A 20,919-nucleotide genomic window follows, 5' to 3' on the forward strand; every position below is an offset into this window, starting at 1 on the left:
CTTGGCTTTACGAATTACGGCAAACGTGACTTGGAAGGCGGGATCCCAAAGGATGACGGTTTTCACACTCAACTTCCTCCGTGTACATGAACTTCGCAGTGTTGGACTTGCAGCAGTATCTTGTGCCTTGCATGCTCTGACCATATGGGGCTGTAGCTCGATGCTAGTGGCATGCGGCTCAGCGTCAAGCTCGATCGGCTGTTATATTGTGTGCGATGGCGCAATTGGCCCGATATGGCAGTAACTCACGGTGACATGAATCACACGTATACTGTACTGAGGTAGTACATATAAGAGCATGTTACTTCTCTCTGGCTGGTCATAAATCTTCCATCAACCCCTAGAGACCTCACTTAACATATCTTCCTTTCATCAATTGACGATAAATCATCCACCAGCATCCACTTGCAGCCACACCACACTGCCACATTTGCTCGTTGCATACCATAATCCGTCTCACTCAAGTACCAAGAACTTATTGCAGTGGACCGCGCAATACCCGCATTCATACGAATCTTTACTCTATCCTAGCAACAACGATGGCGCCAGGACTCGTCGAACCCCACTACCAACCCACTGCTACACCCACATCCCTCCCAACACCAAAGTCTAGCAACGCCCACAGCTACGTACCTGGGCGTACCACTGTCAAGAAGCATGCCGAGCCGTACAAGTACGAAGACCTACGACCACACTTCCCCAACATCACATGGCCAGCCTACACGGAAATTCCCTACGCGGACAAAGGCCAACTAGGCGATCCCAACTTCAAGAACCTCCTCGCAACTGCTACAGACGTCTTTGACTACAACCCGAAGATCGGTACTGAGATACACGGCGTTGATCTAGCAAACCTCACCGATGCTCAGAAGAATGACCTGGCTCGACTGATCGCTACACGTGGGGTTGTGTTCTTCCGGAACCAGAAGAACTTCAGCATCGATGAGCAGCGGGAACTGGGAAAATACTTCGGTGAGCTGCACAAGCATGCCACAACTGGTGTGCCGAAGCGTGAGGGCTTGGAGGATGTCCACGTAATCTATACCGGCGAAGATAGCCCAGACCTAAGGGCTCTGTTCACACCGTCGTTCCTTTGGCACTCTGATGTAAGACTCCCACACCAAGGGAGAAAGAGCGAGTTTTACTAACCCAAACCAGGTAACATACGAACTCCAGCCTCCCTCCTACACATCCCTCAAAGTCCTCACCGGCCCACCCCGTGGTGGCGGCGGCGACACCCTCTGGTCTTCTCAATACGCAGCCTACGACATGCTCTCACCCCACATGCAAAAGTACCTTGAATCTCTCACCGCTCTCCACTCCGCTGAGTTGCAAGCCCAAGGCTCACGCGACCTCGGCCGAACAGTACGTCGCGAACCAGTCACCACCGAACACCCACTCGTTCGGACGAACCCCGTCACGGGCTGGAAGAGCATCTTTTTCAACCCTGGCTTTGTGACCAAAATTGTTGGTGTGCCCAAGACGGAGTCGGATCATATCATCAGTTTTTTGACGGAGATTGTGGCGACTAGTCCCGAGGTTCATGCTAGATTTCAGTGGAATGAGGGGGATGTTGCGTTCTGGGATAACAGGGTTACGGTATGTTGAGCCTCTCACATTGTGAAAATCTGTACTGACATCAAGTAGAACCACTCCGCTACATATGGTTTCGCGCCTCACCGTCGACACGCTGTCCGGGTAACTGTTCGTGCCGAGCGGCCATATCTTGACCCAAACAGCCGGTCACAAGAAGACGAGTTGAGTGAGAAGTATGGGATACGCAAGGCGAACAAGGATGGAAGTGGTGTTGTGAATTACAATGACTGAATGATTTGTTAACTCATGGCACTGCGGGCGAATGGTTCTGGGCTTTGATGGTATGAGCGTTCTTTAGCGAGCATAATAGTATAACGTGCAGATGAATTGAACTCCTATGTTCTTGCGCTTGTTGCCTTCATCCGAATGCCTCGCATTCATTTGCCAATAGCGCAGCGAACATCCTTGATGCTCTCAATCTACCACGGCCCTCACTTTAAAGCTGCCTACTTAGCACCGGTTGGCCGAGAGTCACCAGCACTAGGACGTTCATCTCCAGCCACTGCCTCGATGCTCGTATGTGTTCCAATGACAGGCTGGAAGTGATGCGGATTGCTGATGTAGACTGTGGTTCCGTCTACTCGTTTGTAAAGTCCAGTGGTTACATCCCACGGAGCTTTTGGGACTGCAACGCGATCGTCTAGCACCCTTTGTTAGTCGCTATCTGGGACTCTTCTCTGGGTGGGGGTTGAGGAGTGAACGTACGGTTGGTCCTTCGCTCCAAGAACGCCGTGATATCAGCAGCTTGGTGCGGGCGATCATCTGTATTGCCCATTTGGGATGTTGACCTAGGCTCAGTAGATTCTTTGGGGGCGCTCGAGTTGTTTGGCATGGTGAATTGATTAGTTGACCGGCTTAGATGGCATGAAGATGGGAAGTCAACAACATATATAGACCTCAAACATCAGCGATCAAGAGAATGAACATACTGTTATGCCTGCTTGTATTATATTCGTTCTCGTAAGGACTATGGAGGGTCTCAGTGCTGCCTGTAAAAAAAAGACCGTACTACAGTTTTCATTCCGAATCAGCACACATTCGGTAGACACCGAGGTCCTCCCTGGAGAAACATGCTTGACTCTTCCGAGACCGTGAACATGCGTGTGGATGGGATTTCAGGGTCTCTGTATGCCCAGGCAAAGCAATGGAGGGTCTCTTGAGCTTGCAACACCAAGTCTGACGGAATTTAGTGGCGCAAGATGCATGGTGGCTGTGTAGTACACAAAATGAGCGCACCGTTCGACCAATGAGACAGTGGATCATGCCCCAGGCGTTTGAAAATTTGATCAGTACGAACTGTAGCTTTTCACAGTGTGCAAGGCACCTTGCAGCTATCAACCGATGCTGGTGCAGATCCTCGCCGGGGCTGAGGGTCTCCGTCTATAATGAAAAGTGAGGCTCCTGACAGAGGGCACCTTTCTTTTGATCACAGACGATACGATTGGAAGGCTTCATGAGGGTCTCCGTATACTCGAGGCTTGGTATGCATTGATGATGCGCTGGCGCGGCTGCCATGACTTATCTGCACCCTGGAAAGATGGTTTCAACCAGTATGCGCAGGCATTCACGTGTATTGCTTGTCCCATACTGGGCGTGTTTTTATTGGGGGGTCTCAGTGCGTTTGGAAGGGGGCTCGGAAGTCGGCGGGTGAGTGGCTAAGGGAGAGGGGGTCTCCGAATCGGTGAGAGGTGTGGTGCAGGATGCCGCCGCGCACTGACCAATTTCTCGTCCTTCGGCCGGTGAGATCCCCTTCTCACCACCAATCAACTGTGCGGAGCTAACATCCAGCCAGGCTAGGTACGATCAGTATATGAATCCATCAGTGCCCCCCTTCTGCGAGGGTGATGTTATCGAAATCTACCACCCCGTTATACCGATCACTGCACCCAGCTACAGCGCTTGTCGTCGCGACGCGTCGCGTTCAGTAAAACCATACAAACTTCGGTAGCGCGAGGCTATAACCGCCTCGCGCTGCATCCATATCAAGTCACTATGATCATCTGAAACACTTTCCTGGACTCTACCTACCACAGGGCCAGGCATGGTTTCATTGTTCAATATCAGAAAGCTGGTTTACAAGCGAAGAACTGGAGTCTAGCAACCAGGGTTTTCATTCCATCGACCTCTCGAATCTAATGACCGATCGACAATCACCTACGGCATACTCGTCTACTACGGCATCTACTAATCAACTCGAAGCTTTCAAATCTCAAGGATCTACTTCAACTTCACCCGACAGAAGCTTCATCTCCGACTCAATCTCGTCAAAAGGAGCTGCGGACACGACACTCGTTGCGTTGCCGTCCGGAGGGCATACGTCACGAAGCCTGTTGCCAAGCACTGCTCCTGAGAGAAGCATCCAACCGCCTACTATGCCTATCAAACGTTGTACCTCTCGATATACTTGTGGAGAACCAGACTGTACGGAAGGTTTTACAAACGAGCGACAACTCATGTAAGTACTCCAAGATCTTCACTCGGACTGGGCCTAGTATACGAACTTCGTTTCTAACTTTTCTTATAGAAGGCACATGCGAGCTCACGTACAGAGGATTTTTGCATGCAAAATCGGGACATGCACAAAGAGGTATCCACACGCAAAGTCACTCAGAGAACACAAGCAGACAGTACATGACAACAAAACATACATCTGCGACATACCAGGCTGCAACAAGATCCTTACGCTGAAGAGGAACTTGCGAAGACACAAGCAGAGCAAACATCACGGTGCGAGAACCGAACATCTAGATGCCACCTAGCCAATGCCAACCACACATCGATCGAACGCAATACGAGAGCGGAAGAGAGCCATCTGATATGGCAGTCGAAACTATTCCCGTTCCTCAGTCGGACAGGTTGTACACCTTCAACCATTTTTAACAAACCCTTACTCGAGACGCTCTACCTTTATATGTCACCGGGCGTGCGCTAGGGTAGAGCGTTCATCGACTTCACTTCTTCATGTGTACAACCCTTAGAGCTCAAGAACTCAGATGATTTAGCGCATTTCCTTTTTCTGTACCATATGTCGCCGAAAGCTCTGGCATGGTCGGACGTCTGGCTGAGGTATGGCCATCTTCGGGTATGAAGCGGTGGTGTTGAGGAGTTCCTCCACTATACTGGTCTACCTGTACCACCACCTCTACCGCCGTTCTACCGCCATCCTACCGCCATCCTACCGCCATCCTACGTCCTCTACCATCCCCCTACGCCTCTACCATTCCTCTACGCCTCTACCATTCCTCTACGCCTCTACCATTCCTCTACGCCTCTACCATCCCCCTACGCCTCTACCACTCCTCTACGCCTCTACCAATCTTCTACGCCTCTGCCATTCCTCTACGCCTCTACCAATCCTCTACGCCTCTACCAATCCTCTACGCCTCTACCCACCCCCCAATCTTTCCATCCACCCCTCTTTCCCCTTTGTGTTCTAACGACTAACGACGAAAGACTAACGACTTGTACTTGTGGCAGTTGGTTAGGTCTCTCCCCCGGGTGCTCCCCACGAGGTACTCGATCATTTCTTTCATTTGTAATCTGAGTTTTTGTTGTCTTATTCCAAATTGTCACAAACCCAGCCTGGTCATCTAACGGCGATCACCACGGGCGCAAAAAAAAAAGTGTCAAGGTCTCCACGCGTTGTGGAGTTAGCAACGGTTATACTTAGCATCAATACAGTCGTTACCTCTGCTTCATTGCATATACAGAAATACACTTGCAACATGAGACAAGAGCCGTCTTTGACATTTACGATTCTATAAACTTATTGAGTCGGGGGCAAAAGATGAAAGGCTTGTGTATGCAATGTCTGGGTATGAATGAGATCATTAGTCTACAGTCATCAACTACACGCATACATCGATTCAACAAGACAATACATAGATGACCGCCATTCCCTCGCCTACGTCGGGGATGCCGTGTCAAAAGAACACGCCAACAATATCAACCGCTGCCAACGCCAATCCAAACATATACACCGATATTGGTTCGGACTTTCCCTACGAGGGCCACTTGGGCAACGAAGATTTTCCCTGATTTATCTGGGTGAACCGCCCAGTAGGCCGCCGCCGCCTGATGATGCAAGTGGCCAGTAGAACCAGGAGTGCGAAGACGAAGAAAACAATTTTCACAACACGCCAAACCTTGGCTGCAGTCGAGAGTGGTGCGCTTGACAATAAGTCAGAACCGGTGTGTCAAGAAAGTGGATAAATTGAAGATCGTTCGGATCGAAGTAGGACGAAGGACAGACGTGAGATTGAGCGCTTATTGCTCCTTTTCGTACCCTGCTGGCTTCTCCATGCCTTGCATTTCGTAGAAACGAGATGTGCCTGTGACGTGTTAGTATATGGGAATTGGCTAAGAATGGTGGCAACTTACAGCTGTATCCGTTCCAATCAAAGTTGTCCTTGGGGTTGCAAGAGCACTTGTGGTCGAGGCGGTATTGCTCGCCGGTTGGGCAATGTGTGAATGGGACGTGGTAATAGGCAATGTCGTTGAAGAAGTGAATCTCGTCCTTTTGTAGTAGCAGACCAGCGGCAATGGAGTGCACGGGAGCATCGCCCCATCGTTCGTAGAAGAAACCACCAGCATGGTCGAGCGAGGTGAAGAAGTCGATGTAGGCGTCGGAACGGAGCCAGTTGAGGTTGCCGATCTCGAAGTTGGACCAGAAGTGGCAGTGGTTGTAGGTCTCACCGCCGTCGTCACTGAGGAACTTCATGCCGTTGTCCTTAACAATGTGCTGGGGGTAGTGCTTGGTGAAGTTCTTGGTAGCATCCCAGAGGGTAGGAATGGTCTCGACGTATTCGTAAAGACTGAGAGTGAAGCTGTACTTCTTCTTGTTGTCGGCCATGAACTTGAAGGTGTCGTAGTTGATGTCGCAGTAGAGCTCGACGCTGGGCTCGACGCGCCAGTACCACTCGTAGTCGAGCATCAAGGGATGGCGGAAGAAGAAGCCAGACTCGTAGCGGCACATGTGCCTGTAGCTGACAGAGTCGCCGTAGATGATCTTCTTCTCCTTCATGGTCTCGCGGACCTTGGCGGCCTTGTCCTGGTCAATCCACTCGGGGAAGGACCAGTGCTCTTTGGGAATCTTGCCGTACTTGGTCTTGCCAGACACAAGAGCAGATGTAACCTTCTTGAATTGGTCGTCGAACTCGTCGTCGTTGAGGAAAACCCAGTCGTAGTGGAACTTGCGGTTGAAGCGGTCTTCGACTTGGCGGATGGACTTGGCGATTTCCCAGACATCGGAGTTGCGGGCGAGGGTGACGAAGGTCGCGTTCATGCGGTCGCCAGGGGCGGTCGCGGGAGGAAGGCCCTCTTGCTCGTTGGGCGTAGTGCCAGGTGTGACTTGCTGGACTTCATCGTTGGCGACGGGGGCGTTGCCCTGGGGAGGAGTCGCGGGCGACTTGTTGTCTTGGTAGACTGGCCAGCTCGCGGAAGGCACAGACGACGAGGAGCCGATGAAGTAGAGGAGGACGAGGGCCTGGGTATGGTCAGTCGCTGCTTCCGCAGTCGTCACACGATGCCGGCACGTACCACTACGGCAAAGACAAGGTAGCGGATATACCGCTGGTTGCCGGCCATGGCGGAATGGCCCTGAGGCTGCTGCTCTTTGGGCTGCTTCTTTTCGGTCACGTCGGAGCCCTCCACTTTCGCTGCTCAATTGACTTTGCTGCGGACGACGTGTGGGGTACGGAGGAGGCGTGGACGACGTGTGAGACGTCTACGGGTAGCCCTAGGGGTGGTGCCGGACGGACGCTGTCGGCGCGTTGGTTCCCCGGAATATAGGACTACAGAAAAACGAGCGGATGCGAGACGCGGGGAATGCGCATCAGCCAGTAGTCGAGGTTGAGGTGGCAGGCAACGTGAAGGATGGAGGACACGAGGTGGATAGGAGTCGTCGACGGGCGCCGTAGTAATGTAGCCACTTCGCAGGGAGTCGGATTCTTTGGGTAAGGCCGGGCCATGCCGCCAATTGGGAGCAAGCCGCGATGGAGCCAACCTGGGTTCGCAGTACCACAGGCACAACCTCACCCACCCACTCCGTCGCCGTTACTGTACCCTGCGGCGTCATTCGCCTGTCGCGTTTTATCTGCCCATCTGCCGCCATTTATTTGTGGGTGCGCCCATGCGACCGCCGCCCTGCCAATCTGCCTTTACTTAGTAGCCCAACGTCACCACTTTCGCGTGTTAAATATCACTTCGACCGCCGCATAAACACCACCACACCACCCCCACCGCCGGGTTCCGCCCACCATGTCTTTCTTCGGCTTCGACCCCAGCGGCCCGAGAGACCGCGGCCACGCCTCCAATGCGCCCGGGTTTGGCCAGCACGACGCCTTCGCCGCACTGGGTGGAGGGGCAGCCGATGACGATGTGTAGGTCGCGTCTCACGTAGCCCACAGCTCCCACTTACCCCATCCACAGCATCGACTTCGAGGAGACGTACGATGGCCTCGGCGACCAGCTCGACGACGATGCCGATGACCTCAACGACGACACCTTCGGCGGCGGCCCTGCCACGCAGCAGTCAGTCGGAAAACACTTCGACTTCGCCGGCCAGACCTCTGCGGTATCAAACACGCTGCAGGAGGAGCAGATGCTGTACCAGGCCCGTCAGAAGTACCCCCAGCAGCAGCAGCAGCAACAACAGCAGCACCATCAGCAGCAATACCAGCAACAGCAAACCCAACAGTACCAGCAGAGACCACCCGTCCCCCAGGCGTCGAAGCCAAACCGCACTGGCTACGAGAGCTACAAGGATCCCGAGTACATCCCTCAGCTGGAGGCACGCGCCGATATCTGGGGTCTCAAGCCCAAGCAGCCCGCTGCGCAGAGGCAACCTTCGCCGCAGCCCCCCGCCGCTTCGCAACAGCCCGCGCCCACTAGAAAGGCCATGAGCATGGAAGAGGTCGAGGCCATGATGCGCGCTCAGTCAATAGGCACCCCTCCTGTACAACAGGCCCCGCCCCCGGGCTTCCCAGGCTTTGCGCAACAACAGCAATTCGCCCAGCAGCAGCAGCAGCAGCAACAGTTTCCCCATGGACAGCCCCAGTACCCCGGCATGCCAGGACAGTTCGCGCCCCAGATTCTGCAAAGGCCTCAACAGCAGCAGCCCGCTCAACAAATGCCGCCGAGACAGCAACAGCAGCAGGTCCGCGCTGAGCTCCCCGACCAACCCGTCCGATCCCAGCCGCCCCAACAGCCCACCATCCTACAGCGACAAAGGCCCCAATCCAACGAGCCCGGCGCTCAGCAACAGCGCCAAGCAACACCCCAGGCTCAGGCCCAGGGCACATCCACCCAGCCTCGACAGATCTTGCAAAACCCAAACCGTCTGTCAGGACAAGGCCAGCCTATTGTTCAGAATGCTCCCCAGGGTCCTCGTGGTGTTCCAGCAGGACACAACCGCGGTCCGTCGTTCCCTGGAATGGTCATCACCCACCCCGAGCAGCTTCTTCAGCTGTCCGAGGCCGAGCGTGCCGCCTTCCTCGAAGAAGATGCTAAGCGGGCCAAGCGGAACCACAAGATTGCTCTCCTAGCAAAGGACAACGGCCTGATGACGCCGCAGGACAAAAACTTCATCACCCGAATCCAGTTGCAGCAACTGATGACTGCGACGGGCAACTTGGAGGAGAGAGGACCTGAGGCAGCTATTGCAGAGGACTTCTATTACCAGGTCTTCACCCAGATTCGGGGTGCTCCACGCCAAAACCCACAGCAGCCAGCAAGCCAATTTGCTCAAACATACCTGTTCCAGACCAACAACAGGTTTGGCAACCGCAGACAAGGCCGAGGCGGAGACAACCACATGCAGCGCATGGAGCAACAGATTCAGCGCGCAGTCGAGGCGGCCAAAGCAAGACCAAAGGCTAGGCAGCTTGTTGTGGAAGGCAGTCTTGGAAAGATTGCGTTTAGCAACTCCAAGACCCCTCGACCGCTGCTCAACCTGAAGCGGCCAGAGACGAACGATAAGCTGCCGAAGAACCACCGGTCTTCCATCGCTGACCGGAAGGAGGCTCTTCGCAACATCGAGGCAGTGTACAAGACACTCATGCAAATGGAAGACCACGAGCGGGCAATGCCACCGCCGATCCAAGAGAGCAGCCCTCCTGAAGCCATCCAGGCACATATGGAATGGCGTTCGAAGATCGAAGCGCTCCACCAGCAACTGTGGTTGAACACAAAGATCATGGAGCCCATTAACCCTGCGTATGTTGTAATATTCCCAAAATCTATTTCTTGCTAACAAACTCTAGCACACCGCATCCGTTCATCTCTATCCTTTCACACGCCAAGGGAAAGAAGGTACTTCCACGACTTTTCCGCCACATCAACGAACAGGAGCGCATCACCGTCGTCACTATGATCGTTGTCCACCTAGATGCCCTTTCCGTGGTCGGCCGTGCTATCGCTACGCCCGAGGAGCCTTTGAGTGCAGCAATCCGAGAAGAGGTTGACCTTTTCTCTAGCACTGTCATGTCGCCTCTCCACGCGCACATCTCAGAGGCGCCGTTGAACATTGTCATCGGCCTTCTTGGTCTTGTTCTGGACCGCACCAACCTCCATACTGTGGCTCGAAGCAGGATCGGTCTCACTCTCCTCACGTTCCTCATCTCTCGCGCCGAGCTTCTTAAGCAGTCAGCTCCCGAGATGGTTACCGATTGGCAACAATGGACGGCACTTTACAACCGTCTGTTTGACGTCATCGAGCCTGTTCTTCCCTATTTGTTCCCAGGAACTATCAACGACACCGACGACATGTACATCTGGCAGTTCCTGGCTGCAATGGGTGTGGGCGCCAGTCCCGAACAGCAACAGAGGTTGGTGCTCGGCGTCAAGGACCGCGTCATGGAGACGGTCTCTGTTAGCAAGGCTTTGCCCGCTGAGATGGCAAGCGCACGTACGGCCAACGTGAACCTCTTCATGAGGGCCATCGGTCTAGATGTGGAACTGCTTGGATGAACACGTTTGATGATTAACATTTGAGCCATAACAACGCCATCCAGACGCCACGCATCGCCCTATGCAGGCGGCCGATGTTCGGAGTACGAAGTTCATGCCCAAGGGGTTGGACGCCACCGCACTCGAAGGTGCAGCACCAAGTTACACACCCATCGCTTGGATGTAGTGTGGACGTTGCACAATTCTCGCAGAGCGAAAGATCTGAGAGCTGGCAACGGTGAAGTTGGGTGTGCGGGTGGGCGTTGATGTCGTGCTCATGATGATGAAAAGGCATCGGTCGGCGCGTTGACGACGTAGACGGAATGTCACCTTATGATAGAACAAAAGCGCCTTCATTCAATATTCGAATATATGCATTGATTTCATGCAACCTTCCTCGCCTGTCAGTGTCAAGACCCTTGAAAATGTCTTTCTTCCGCGCCCGTGCACTTGCGGTTCCCTCTCGTGACGACACCCTCTCTCGCTTGTCTAGAACGATGAACTTGCTTTTCTCAACGCCACCTGCGCAGCGTGCGGACTATTCTCCACAGCGCTCAATCATGCTTTGCGCAATTTCCCCTACGCCGCTGTACCAAATAATGGAGTGGAGAAGCTCGATCATCCACGCCGCCTGGCGCCGGCTTGCGAAATCAGGGAAAATGCCGCACCGGCCTCACCAACAGCTTCAAAGCCTTGATGTTCGAAACATGAACCTCGCATCGGCGGATGCCCAGTCTGTTTGCTTGCCGAGATAAGTGGCGCGAAACCGCGATGAAGCATGTTTGTAATGATGGAGCATGTTTGGGAAGACGCGCATCAGGTTGGTTGGTCCTGGAGAAACTGCAAATCCGATCCCGCAACATGACAGTTAAGCTTCGCCGCGGCTGCTTGTCTGACATCCCGGATGTACGAGAGACATGGGAAGACCTCCGGCTTCTCGAGTTGCGGGTTGGCGGGCCCTTTGTTTCATCCATGAGGCGACGCCCAGTTAGCTTGTCTGGTCTTGGCATTGCGAAACACCGTCCCCCGGGCTTCGTCAGCTCACCCGTTCATGCTCGTTGACGGCATGACCGCGCGTCGTCAACTTCAAGCGACTCGGCGAGAAGAGGCGTACCTCTCCAGAACACCAGAGCAGCCACAATGGTCAGTTGAAATGAGGTGGCTGACAGAAACAACTTTCTAGCATCACCAGGCGCAAGCTAGCACTACCGTTCGAGAGCCTCTCGTGCGACTCTGACGTTTGTCGGTACCACGGTACTGAAACGTACCTGCAGTCGGAGCCCTGCCTGATGCTAGCTCTCTCCACATTTCTTCAACAGCGTCAAGCTGGACGCGTAACGACCCCCATTGCCTTATCGATACCTCTCCGAGGAGGCTCGAGATGCTTTTGGGCCAATCACATCGCCGTATCTAGACCCATAGTCCCCGTTTCGCACGATTAGTAGCCAACTAGACGGGCTTCTAGATCTCTGTGCCTGAAAACCTGACAGGAGCTAGGCTTGATGTTCCCCATGGATCATCGACAATGCAGCACGCGTAGCGTTTTGTCTGCTGCCGCGTGGATCTCAGCTTGGCCTTGAGTGTCGAGTTAGCGCTCCCAGATCATTCATCATGCGTCGGCATCGGTTCGGATTGCAGGCTCAGGTTTCATCCTTCTCGAGTTTCACTGTCTCTACATCGTTGGTCGCATAGACGTTCCTTCTTTAAAAGCACTCTTTTCGCACCCTCCTTGAGAACCGTGGACTACCATCAGGCCGAGCCTTCTGTTCTGTTTCTTTCGAGGAAGTTGTGTTTCGTTTCGTACCTTCCTTTCTTTACCCCATTCTCTTCTTTCCAAACGACAGGTTCTTCCAGTCCGGCTGCCGGTCAGCATTAGCTCAACAGCTCAACATGTTTTCTCTACGATTCTTATTCTTCGTCACTCTTTTGGCGGCCGTTGTGCTTGCCGCTCCCGCCCCTGCCCGCAAGAGGGGTCTCCAAAAACGCTCGTTCAAAGTTCCCAGGCAAATCAACAGGGCTCACCCGACTGGACCTAATGGCGCTGCTGCTATGAGGAAGGTGTTCAGGAAGTACAACTTCAAGGTGAAGGAGGACTTCATGGTCAAGGAGGGTTTCATCTCGTTCTCAAAGCAGAGCCAGAACGTGACCGCAGCTGCTGCCACTGGTGGCAACAAGACTGGCAGTGTTGCAGCCAACCCTGAGGACAACGCTGCTCTGTTCTTGTCGCCTGTCGATATTGGTGGTCAGACCCTGAACTTGGACTTCGACTCTGGTTCTTCCGATCTTTGGTGTTTCAGTACTGAGCTCGACCCGCAACTGATCGGCCAACACTCCGCTTTCGACGCATCCAAGTCTACTTCCTTCAAGGCCACTGCCGGTGCTCAGTGGAAGATCAGCTACGGTGACGGTTCTGGCGCTGCTGGTATCGTTGGCACTGACACTGTCACCATTGGAGGTGTCAAGGTTGAGGGTCAGACTGTCGAGCTAGCCAACCAAGTATCCCAGTCTTTCGTCCAGGACACCAACACTGATGGCCTCGTCGGTCTTGCATTCTCCAACCTCAACACTGTCAACGACGGAACCAAGAAGACCCCCGCAAAGACCTTCTTCGACAACGTCATGCCCAACCTAGACATGCCCGTCTTCACTGCCGACCTCGACCCAGATGGCACCGGTGTTTACGAGTTCGGCAAGATCGATGCTACAAAGTTCGAAGGCGACATGGCATGGATCCCAGTCAAGGCTGACACTGGCTTCTGGCAATTCGGCTCTACCAAGTTTGCCGTCGGCGACCAGCTCTTCGAGAACCCTCAAGGCTCCGACGCCATCGCCGACACCGGTACATCGCTCCTGCTCGTCGACCAGCAGGTTGCCGAGGCATACTACTCGCAAGTCCAGGGTGCTCAGCTTAACGCTCAGGTCGGTGGCTTCATCTACCCGTGCGGTACTGCCCTCCCTGACATGAGTGTCGCAATCGGCGACTCATACATGGCCAAGATCCCCGGTAGCCAGATTACTTTCGCCACAGTTGATGCGGCCAACACGACCTGCTTCGGCGGTGTACAAGGCAACCAGGGTGCCGGTCTGCAGATTTACGGTGACACAATGTTCAAGGCCCAGCTCGTTGCTTTCAACGGAGGAAACCAGTCTCTCGGCTTCGGTCAGAAGCCTGTTCCCAAATAGACGCGCGTAGCTAGTGGAAGGAAATACAGTCCTACTCGCATGTACATAGTTCAACACCCTTTGCACATTCACATGAAAATATACAGGACAGCCTAGAACAAATCATGGCCCAAATAAGCCACGAGTTAATGAATCAAGAAATCAAATCATCATCAAATTTTCCCTGCTCCTTCCTGTTTGTGACATTGCGAGACTACTACAAGCGCGTGACCACGTGGACGCCAAGGCAGATATGATGAAGAAAGCGCAACCCTCGCAATCGACACTCACCATTTGTGCTTCTCATACGAAAGACAGCCAGCTAACGATTATTGTTACCCGCATTACTTGAGAGCGAGCATCCTTCAGACGCGATCAGTATGGAACTGGACCTCGGCCTGGACACATCGGAGCCAAGCGTCCTCGAATGGGCGAGAACGCAAGGCGTTTGCGTGAACTATGAGACAGAATTACTGCACATTCGCCATCTTCAGTCACCACTAGACGATGAGTTTGGTCGACATCTTCACGAACCTTCCGATGCGACCATCGACACGGCTGTCAGCGGGCTTGTCAAAGAAAAGCTTACGGTGAACAAAGACACTGCGTTGCTCCTCAAGGCAGCACATGCTCTCCAGGATGAACTTCCGAGCGACCTGACGGTTACTAATAGCCGGACGTGGAGGCGCGATCTACGTCAAGAGCTACCTGTGCTACGATCTGATCATGAGCTTGATTTGCTCAACTTCGGTGGTACAGTTGTGCCAGACTTCAAGAATTTACAGATTCCTTCGGAGATCACGGTAGAAGAAAACGATGAGGGCTTAGGATGGCCAGCGAGGTATCTCGACTACCCTGCACAGTGCGACGCGCAGGTCAAAGTCGAAAAGCTCGCCATCTCACGGGAGGTGTTGGTTTATCTCCAGGACACTATTCGAGACGCGTATGTACCGGAAGACGGCCAAAGGCTGGAGGCAGAGAGCCTGATACGAAAACAGGTATGTGGAAGTGTTGTTTATGTTCGCCTGCTAACCGACTCAGAAGCCCAATATCCGACCTGTGACACCGCCTTTACTCCCAGTATCGCCGCCACTGACACCATACATTCCATCTTCACCCACAAATCGTCTGCCATTCGATTCAGATACTGCCGAATCGGTTACTATTGAGGCGCAGGCTCTGCAGGAGCAAATTCTGGCAGCGGACGTTCTTTTTCGCACAAACTCGAGTAGCAGTGATTCGATGCTATTTGATCTTACTCATCCATCTCAATTTAATCCTGATTTCGAACCAACCAGTTCGCCCATACTGAAGCGCCGAGCTGAGGATCTCAAAGTGGAAGGTCCTCTTACGCCATTGATGTGTTCTAGTTCGCCCATGAAAAGGCTCAAATCTGTGTCTTTCGCGGACGAATCCTTACTCTACAAGCCATGGGGTGAGGATGATGAAGGTGGGGCTGGCTCTGACCAATTCTTCCACGAAATCGAGGAGCAGGCTGAGCGCGCCAACGAGAAAATCGAAAACGAACGACTGTCCGGCGCTGACACGATTGCAAGAGTCGATATTCCATACATGGACTTCTCGCTGCCCATGGCACCATGGATAGAGTACAGTCGGCGCAAGGGTGGCGACCATCGACCTGATGACACGGAACTGCAAGCGCAGATGCAATTCCTCTTACGCATCAAGCGAGAGGATCTGAGGTTGGCGAAGTCCTGGCATGGGCTTTCGATCCCGGAACGAGAGATGAAGTGGGGCTTTCTCACTACCAAGGTGTCTACTCTCAGTCTCGAAGAAAAGCTACATGGCGAGTCCGAAGTTACTAAGATCGTCGCTGAACTGACTACGGGCGATGTCGCGACTAGCTCAGCGCAAGTGTGGAAACGCGAAGGCCTGCGTATCCTTGACGAAGATGAGGACGAGGAAGATCTGGATCCAGAGGAATACGATAAGCAAAACGACATGGAGGCTCTGATACGCAAGCGAAAACTTGAAATGGAAGAAGAGGTCATGGAGAAGCATCGCAGGTGCACCTCTTCGCAGCCTACTGTGCGTCCACAAATCCGATCCTCCACAGAGATGCAAGAGAGCCACCACTTCGGAGAACGCGAGCCAACAGAAGACCAGACGGCGAAGACCCGATCGAAGAGGCTGAACCATGCCTCTCAGAAACCGCAAGCTGCTAAACAAGCGACTGGAGACCTGATGTTTGGTGGGTTCTCGGCAACAACCGCGCTTAACAAGTTCATGCAGACGCGAGGGAAGCCAGTAGACCGCGTAGAAAGCAGTACTGCAAAAGTGTCCGAATCTAGGGATTACGCTCAACCGAGGACGCACACTTTACCGGTTCGATCAAGGGGGTCTTCATCCGACCAGCCAGTGGATCAGGCTCAGCAGGCGCAAACCACCAACAAGCCGTTACCCATGCTCCCCACTGTTCCGGATAACATGGCGCCTTGTTCTTTCGTGATCTCATCAACCTTCCTACAACAAAGGGGAATGTTGAAACTGATCGAATCCATCTATCCAAGCGCAGAGATGGTATATCGAGATTATACTTTACCGCACTCGGCAGCCAAAGAAGCTGAAATCATACTGTCACCATCAACCGGCCTCATCTTTACCACTTTACAGCAGGTCAAACAAAGAGCTCTCCCTGGTCAACCAGAAAGATCGCCAGTGAAAGAACGCATGTTGAAGCTCCAGTTGCGGTACGAGAGACTGGTAGTGCTGGTGAGTGAAGGTCTAAGCCGCGAGATGGAAGAGCTGGGATCGAGCCGACCAGATGACCCGCGAGATTCAGAAGCTCTGAAAGCTTTCGATTTGTTCGCCAGCAAATTAGAAGGCGAAGTACTTGTTCGATATGTTCGTGGAGGGGAACAGGCTCTGGCGCGGGCCACTGTTGTTGAGATGGCAAACTACGGACTGCCATATGGCTCAGCAGACATTGGCGACATCAAGCCTGTGGCGCAAGAGACAAGCTGGGAAGTCTTTCTCCGTCGAGTCGGCCTCAACCCATTCGCTGCTCAAGTGATCATGGCATGGCTCCGCAAGCCCTTGAACATGCCGATAGCTCCTTCTTCAACCCATCACGCGAAGACTGTCTCAGCATTTGGTCTCGCCCGCTTCTTACTAATGATTGAAGAGGATCGAATCCATTCATTCCAAGCTTTGATGGGTGGATATCGCGTTCTGATGAGAGTCAGCGAACTAATTGACCAACGATGGGTCAGCGCTGTGCATGGGTTTAGGATGTGAGATGAGCAGAGGGCAGTTGCGTCATTCATTGCGAGGGAGTTACGGGCATGCTGTGTTCAGAACTCGGATGGAATGACTATATTTAGAACGTTCGTTTTTTTTTGTGATGCAGCACAAAACGTCATCTCAACTCACGGCCAGTCTGAGCTCCTTCACACACGAGTGAATGTGGGGTAAAGCTTGGACCAAGAATGACGCAGAAGCATCTCGAAATGTCGCAAAGGCTGCGCAACGATGATTGTTGCATGTCAAACTTCTTCACGCGCGGCTTGCAGCCTTACTGCCATCTCAAGTACTTCTTTTTCGTATAGTTTCGAATCACGCGCTTGCGACACGTGAACATGTCTTCAGTCGGTGTCATCATCTCAGGGCGGCCTGTCATCACCGAGCCTTCCTCCGTTATATCGCCGACCCAGTTCGCCTTCCAAATCCCTTCGCAGCCGTCCTTCACCCACATCGTCGTCTTCCTGCTTCCGGGCGTCACCTTACCAGATGGCACCGCCGCCGCCGTCTACGCGCAACTGCCCGGTACGACCGACTTCAAACTCCTTGGAGCGATCGCGAACGAGAAGCCTAGCGCGATATTCAAAGTGAACGCCAAAGCCGGTGGGCCTGCAGGTGGTGGCCTAGGCGACAATGACGATGCCATGGTGGACGAGGGCGTATCGATGGACGCGTCGAACGGCAGCACCGTGCCGCTGGCCCTTGGGATAAGCGTCGAACCAGCGCAACAAGTCGCCGCAGCTCTGGAGCAGAACAAGGCTCAAGAGGCCGCAGCATCGGCAACACCAAACATGGGACAAGGCAATGAGTTGGTGCTGAGAGGACAAAGAAGCGTGGAGACTAAGGTGCTGGCGCAGAGGATCATCAAGAATTGCTACGACTTCTTGACAAGCTGGGGCTCAGGAGACACAGTGCCGTTGAAGGCATTCCAGGCATGGTGGACAAAGTTCGAGGGCAAGATCGAAAGAGATCCGGGTTTCCTGGAGAGGAGCGACGGAGGTTGAAGACGTGACAGCATCGGTGGATTGCAAGGCTGTAGGATACGGAGCTCACATGCAGCCTCTCAAAACGCCTTGTTGACACCGTCCCACTCTGGCTCCACGAGCCATGCATCATACATCGCACGCGGCCACGAAACCTTCGGCGCCTTCTCTGGCTTCCGCTTTGCCTGCTCCACCACCGCATCACCAAGCACCTTCTCGATTCCCGCCCGCCCCCACCGCGCCTCCAGTCCCTCGGCCAGTGGTTGCAGCACCTCGTACCCCTCGCCTTTCCGTCCAAAATCCGTAATGACCCCGATACGAACAAGTCTCGACAGCTCACCAATTCTTTCGGAGATCCCTGGACTGGTATGACACGCGATGGCTGTCCAGACATCGTGTGCGTCCGACCCACCCACACCAAAGCCGGATAGAAACTCGACTGCGGCATCGGCGCCCTCAATCTCGAAGCGCTGAGGACCATCATAATTTTGGGTAGTTCCGAGATCGTGGAAAAGGCACGCGACTACGAGTAGATTGCGTTGATGAGTGTCCGTGAAGTACTTGGAGGATTCGTGTTTGGCCAATGCGTCGGCGTAGAGATACACCCTCATGCTGTGGTTCAAAACCGCCGGATGTAGCAGCTCAGCTGCATGTGCATATGCAGCTTTCGATATCTGTGTATACAGGCTGTGCTCAGAAAGGTGCTTGTATGCTCTATTGTCTGCATCTTGGGCTTCGGTAATGGTTAGGTCGGATGGTGGGCACATGGCTGTTATAGAAATAGAAGCGTAGTATGGATATCAACGAAGACATCACATCATGGTGTTGTACGTTTTGTCAAGAAATTACTTCGGTCACGCCTTCTTGTCGTTTCCAAGGTTGCCCGTTCCCAATCGGGACGAAAGGCGTGAGTGAGCGGGGTTACCACAATGCCTCCGAGGATACAGCTCTTGCGCCTCCACGTCCATGTACCGCCCACACAAGTCCGAGAGGAAACCAAACGTAAGCGTCAAGACTAGAGGCCGGTAACGGCTATCATGAAAAATGCCCTGTCATCGAGCTTTGCTAACGCACACTTGGCGTTCTTACTAGATATCTTCTAGCGGATCTAGAGGGTGGGTTATCGCATGCAAGGCTTACTGATAAGACCTGACCATACCACGACAAATCCGGAGGACTTGCATGGCCAAGAGAGCGAAGCTTGACTACGACTCACATAATTTACTAATCGAGCTGCTTGTAGAAATACCAAGACTGCATGACGACAGTATCTTGACAGTAGCTTGAAGATGGCTTGATAAGAGGCCGTGGAGATAGGCGTTGTACGTTGGCCGACGGTGAGCTTGGCATTGGAGCTGCATGAATTGGAGATCACGAAGAGTATAAAAGGTCAGTTCGAGTTCCTAGGAAGTTGGCTGTAATCCAGCTACGTGCCTCCTTCATACGCCAAGATGAAGCTCTCAATCCAACTCATCCCTCTTCTCACAACCCTCACATCAGCTTCACCAATTGATCTCAGTCGCTCAAATCTCCACCGACTGTTCGTAAGACAGGACATCCAAACACCCATCAACGCTTCTCTCCCCAATGTCACCATCTTCGCAACCGGCGGTACCATCGCGTCTCAGGGCAACAGTAACACACAGACGATCGGCTACTCAATCGGCCTCGGGGTACAACAGCTCGTCGATGCCGTCCCAGAACTTCTCAACATCTCCAACATTGCCGGCTACCAGATCTCGAACGTGGGATCTGGTAGCATCAATGAGACTATCAGCCTGAGTCTGGCGCATATGATCAATGCTGAGTTGGCGAAAGATGAGATTTCGGGTGTTGTGGTTACGCATGGAACGGATACGCTTGAGGAGACTGCATTCTTCTTGGAAAGTACTGTTAACTCCACGAAACCTGTCATTGTAGTCGGTGCTATGAGACCAGCGACCGCGCTGAGTGCAGACGGACCGCTCAATCTATACCAAGCGGTCACACTGGCCGGATCTCCAGCTGGAAGAAACCGAGGAACGATGGTGAGTAGATCAATCAACGCCGAACTAGAAACGCAAGTTAACAATACCCTCAGATCGTACTCAACGACCGCATCGGCTCTGCATTCTACACAACCAAGAACAACGCCAACACACTCGACACATTCTTCTCGACCGAAGCCGGACAACTCGGTGTCTTCATTAACCAAGTTCCGTTCTTCTTCTTCGCACCCTCTGAACCCGTAGGCCGCGTAGTTTTCGACGTAACCAACGTCACTGACTTGGCCTCCGTACCAATTCTCTACGCCCACCAGGACATGGATCCCAGTCTTTTCAACGCATCCTATGCCTCCGGCGCCCAAGGAATCGTTTACGCCGGAGTTGGCGCAGGAGGTGTGTCGAGTAAGGCAGGTCTAGCTGCCGAAGAGCTCTACAACGCGACGGGTATTCCGATCGTGGCTAGCCATCGAAGTGCAGATGGACTCGTACCAGACGGTGGCGACTTCACTATTGCGAGTGGGTTTTATAATCCGCAGAAGGCGAGGATTCTATTGCAGCTGGGACTGACGATGGGATGGGGTGAAGATGAGATCAGAGAGGCTTTTGCGTTGAGCTATCCTGCGCCGTGAGCAGGTTTTGTCGTTCTTAGCAAAATTGACAACGTTCATGAGGCAAAGCAACTGCAGCCTAACCCGTCTCGTTCACAGCTTTCCACACCTGTTAGCAGGCTCAATGTGGTGATGATGCCAAGACGGGTATGTCGGATGAGTGGTAAGCAGAGTACGTCGAGTGAAGTCTGCAGTAGGTTGCCTAACTGGCGACAATCTGTCCTGGTCGTCGGTGGTTAGTTGCTAATCGTCCCAATGAGCTTGGATCTGTCGCGGGATGAGACCGTTAGGGAGGAATACGCGACGTCGCTGTCGCGTCGCTCACATGCAGTCGGACTACGATAGGTCGGGCTGATTATGCGACGGGGCCAACATCGA

At 53.4% G+C, this 20,919-nt stretch overlaps 7 protein-coding genes across 7 annotated transcripts; 6 read left to right on the forward strand and 1 right to left on the reverse strand.

The window, feature by feature from the left end:
* Nucleotides 1-539: 539 nt before the first annotated feature.
* J4E88_009337 (uncharacterized protein) lies at nt 540-1,827 on the forward strand (the record flags this gene model as incomplete). Its single annotated transcript, XM_049402940.1, has 3 exons — nt 540-1,106; nt 1,159-1,599; nt 1,648-1,827. 3 exons carry the CDS (start codon nt 540-542, stop codon nt 1,825-1,827), a joined length of 1,188 nt encoding a protein of 395 aa, XP_049251428.1.
* Nucleotides 1,828-5,862: 4,035 nt separating this feature from the next.
* On the reverse strand, nt 5,863-7,182 carry J4E88_009338 (uncharacterized protein; the record flags this gene model as incomplete). The annotated part of the gene is made up of 3 exons (XM_049402941.1): nt 5,863-5,927; nt 5,977-7,081; nt 7,135-7,182. The coding sequence occupies 3 exons, from the start codon at nt 7,180-7,182 to the stop codon at nt 5,863-5,865; spliced, it is 1,218 nt and encodes a 405-aa protein (XP_049251429.1).
* A 672-nt stretch (nt 7,183-7,854) lies between these two features.
* On the forward strand, nt 7,855-10,563 carry J4E88_009339 (uncharacterized protein; the record flags this gene model as incomplete). The annotated part of the gene is made up of 3 exons (XM_049402942.1): nt 7,855-7,976; nt 8,026-9,810; nt 9,858-10,563. 3 exons carry the CDS (start codon nt 7,855-7,857, stop codon nt 10,561-10,563), a joined length of 2,613 nt encoding a protein of 870 aa, XP_049251430.1.
* A 1,869-nt stretch (nt 10,564-12,432) lies between these two features.
* On the forward strand, nt 12,433-13,725 carry J4E88_009340 (uncharacterized protein; the record flags this gene model as incomplete). Its single annotated transcript, XM_049402943.1, has 1 exon — nt 12,433-13,725. One exon carries the CDS (start codon nt 12,433-12,435, stop codon nt 13,723-13,725), a length of 1,293 nt encoding a protein of 430 aa, XP_049251431.1.
* A 359-nt stretch (nt 13,726-14,084) lies between these two features.
* Nucleotides 14,085-16,962, forward strand: J4E88_009341 (uncharacterized protein; the record flags this gene model as incomplete). Its single annotated transcript, XM_049402944.1, has 2 exons — nt 14,085-14,702; nt 14,881-16,962. The coding sequence occupies 2 exons, from the start codon at nt 14,085-14,087 to the stop codon at nt 16,960-16,962; spliced, it is 2,700 nt and encodes an 899-aa protein (XP_049251432.1).
* Nucleotides 16,963-17,303: 341 nt separating this feature from the next.
* J4E88_009342 (uncharacterized protein) lies at nt 17,304-17,969 on the forward strand (the record flags this gene model as incomplete). Its single annotated transcript, XM_049402945.1, has 1 exon — nt 17,304-17,969. One exon carries the CDS (start codon nt 17,304-17,306, stop codon nt 17,967-17,969), a length of 666 nt encoding a protein of 221 aa, XP_049251433.1.
* Nucleotides 17,970-19,399: 1,430 nt separating this feature from the next.
* J4E88_009343 (uncharacterized protein) lies at nt 19,400-20,562 on the forward strand (the record flags this gene model as incomplete). The annotated part of the gene is made up of 2 exons (XM_049402946.1): nt 19,400-19,975; nt 20,029-20,562. 2 exons carry the CDS (start codon nt 19,400-19,402, stop codon nt 20,560-20,562), a joined length of 1,110 nt encoding a protein of 369 aa, XP_049251434.1.
* Between the last annotated feature and the right edge of the window lie 357 nt (nt 20,563-20,919).

This window comes from Alternaria novae-zelandiae, assembly GCF_023758075.1.
Source record: "Alternaria novae-zelandiae strain BMP 2774 chromosome Unknown scaffold_23, whole genome shotgun sequence".
NCBI classification, from domain to species: domain Eukaryota; kingdom Fungi; phylum Ascomycota; class Dothideomycetes; order Pleosporales; family Pleosporaceae; genus Alternaria; species Alternaria novae-zelandiae.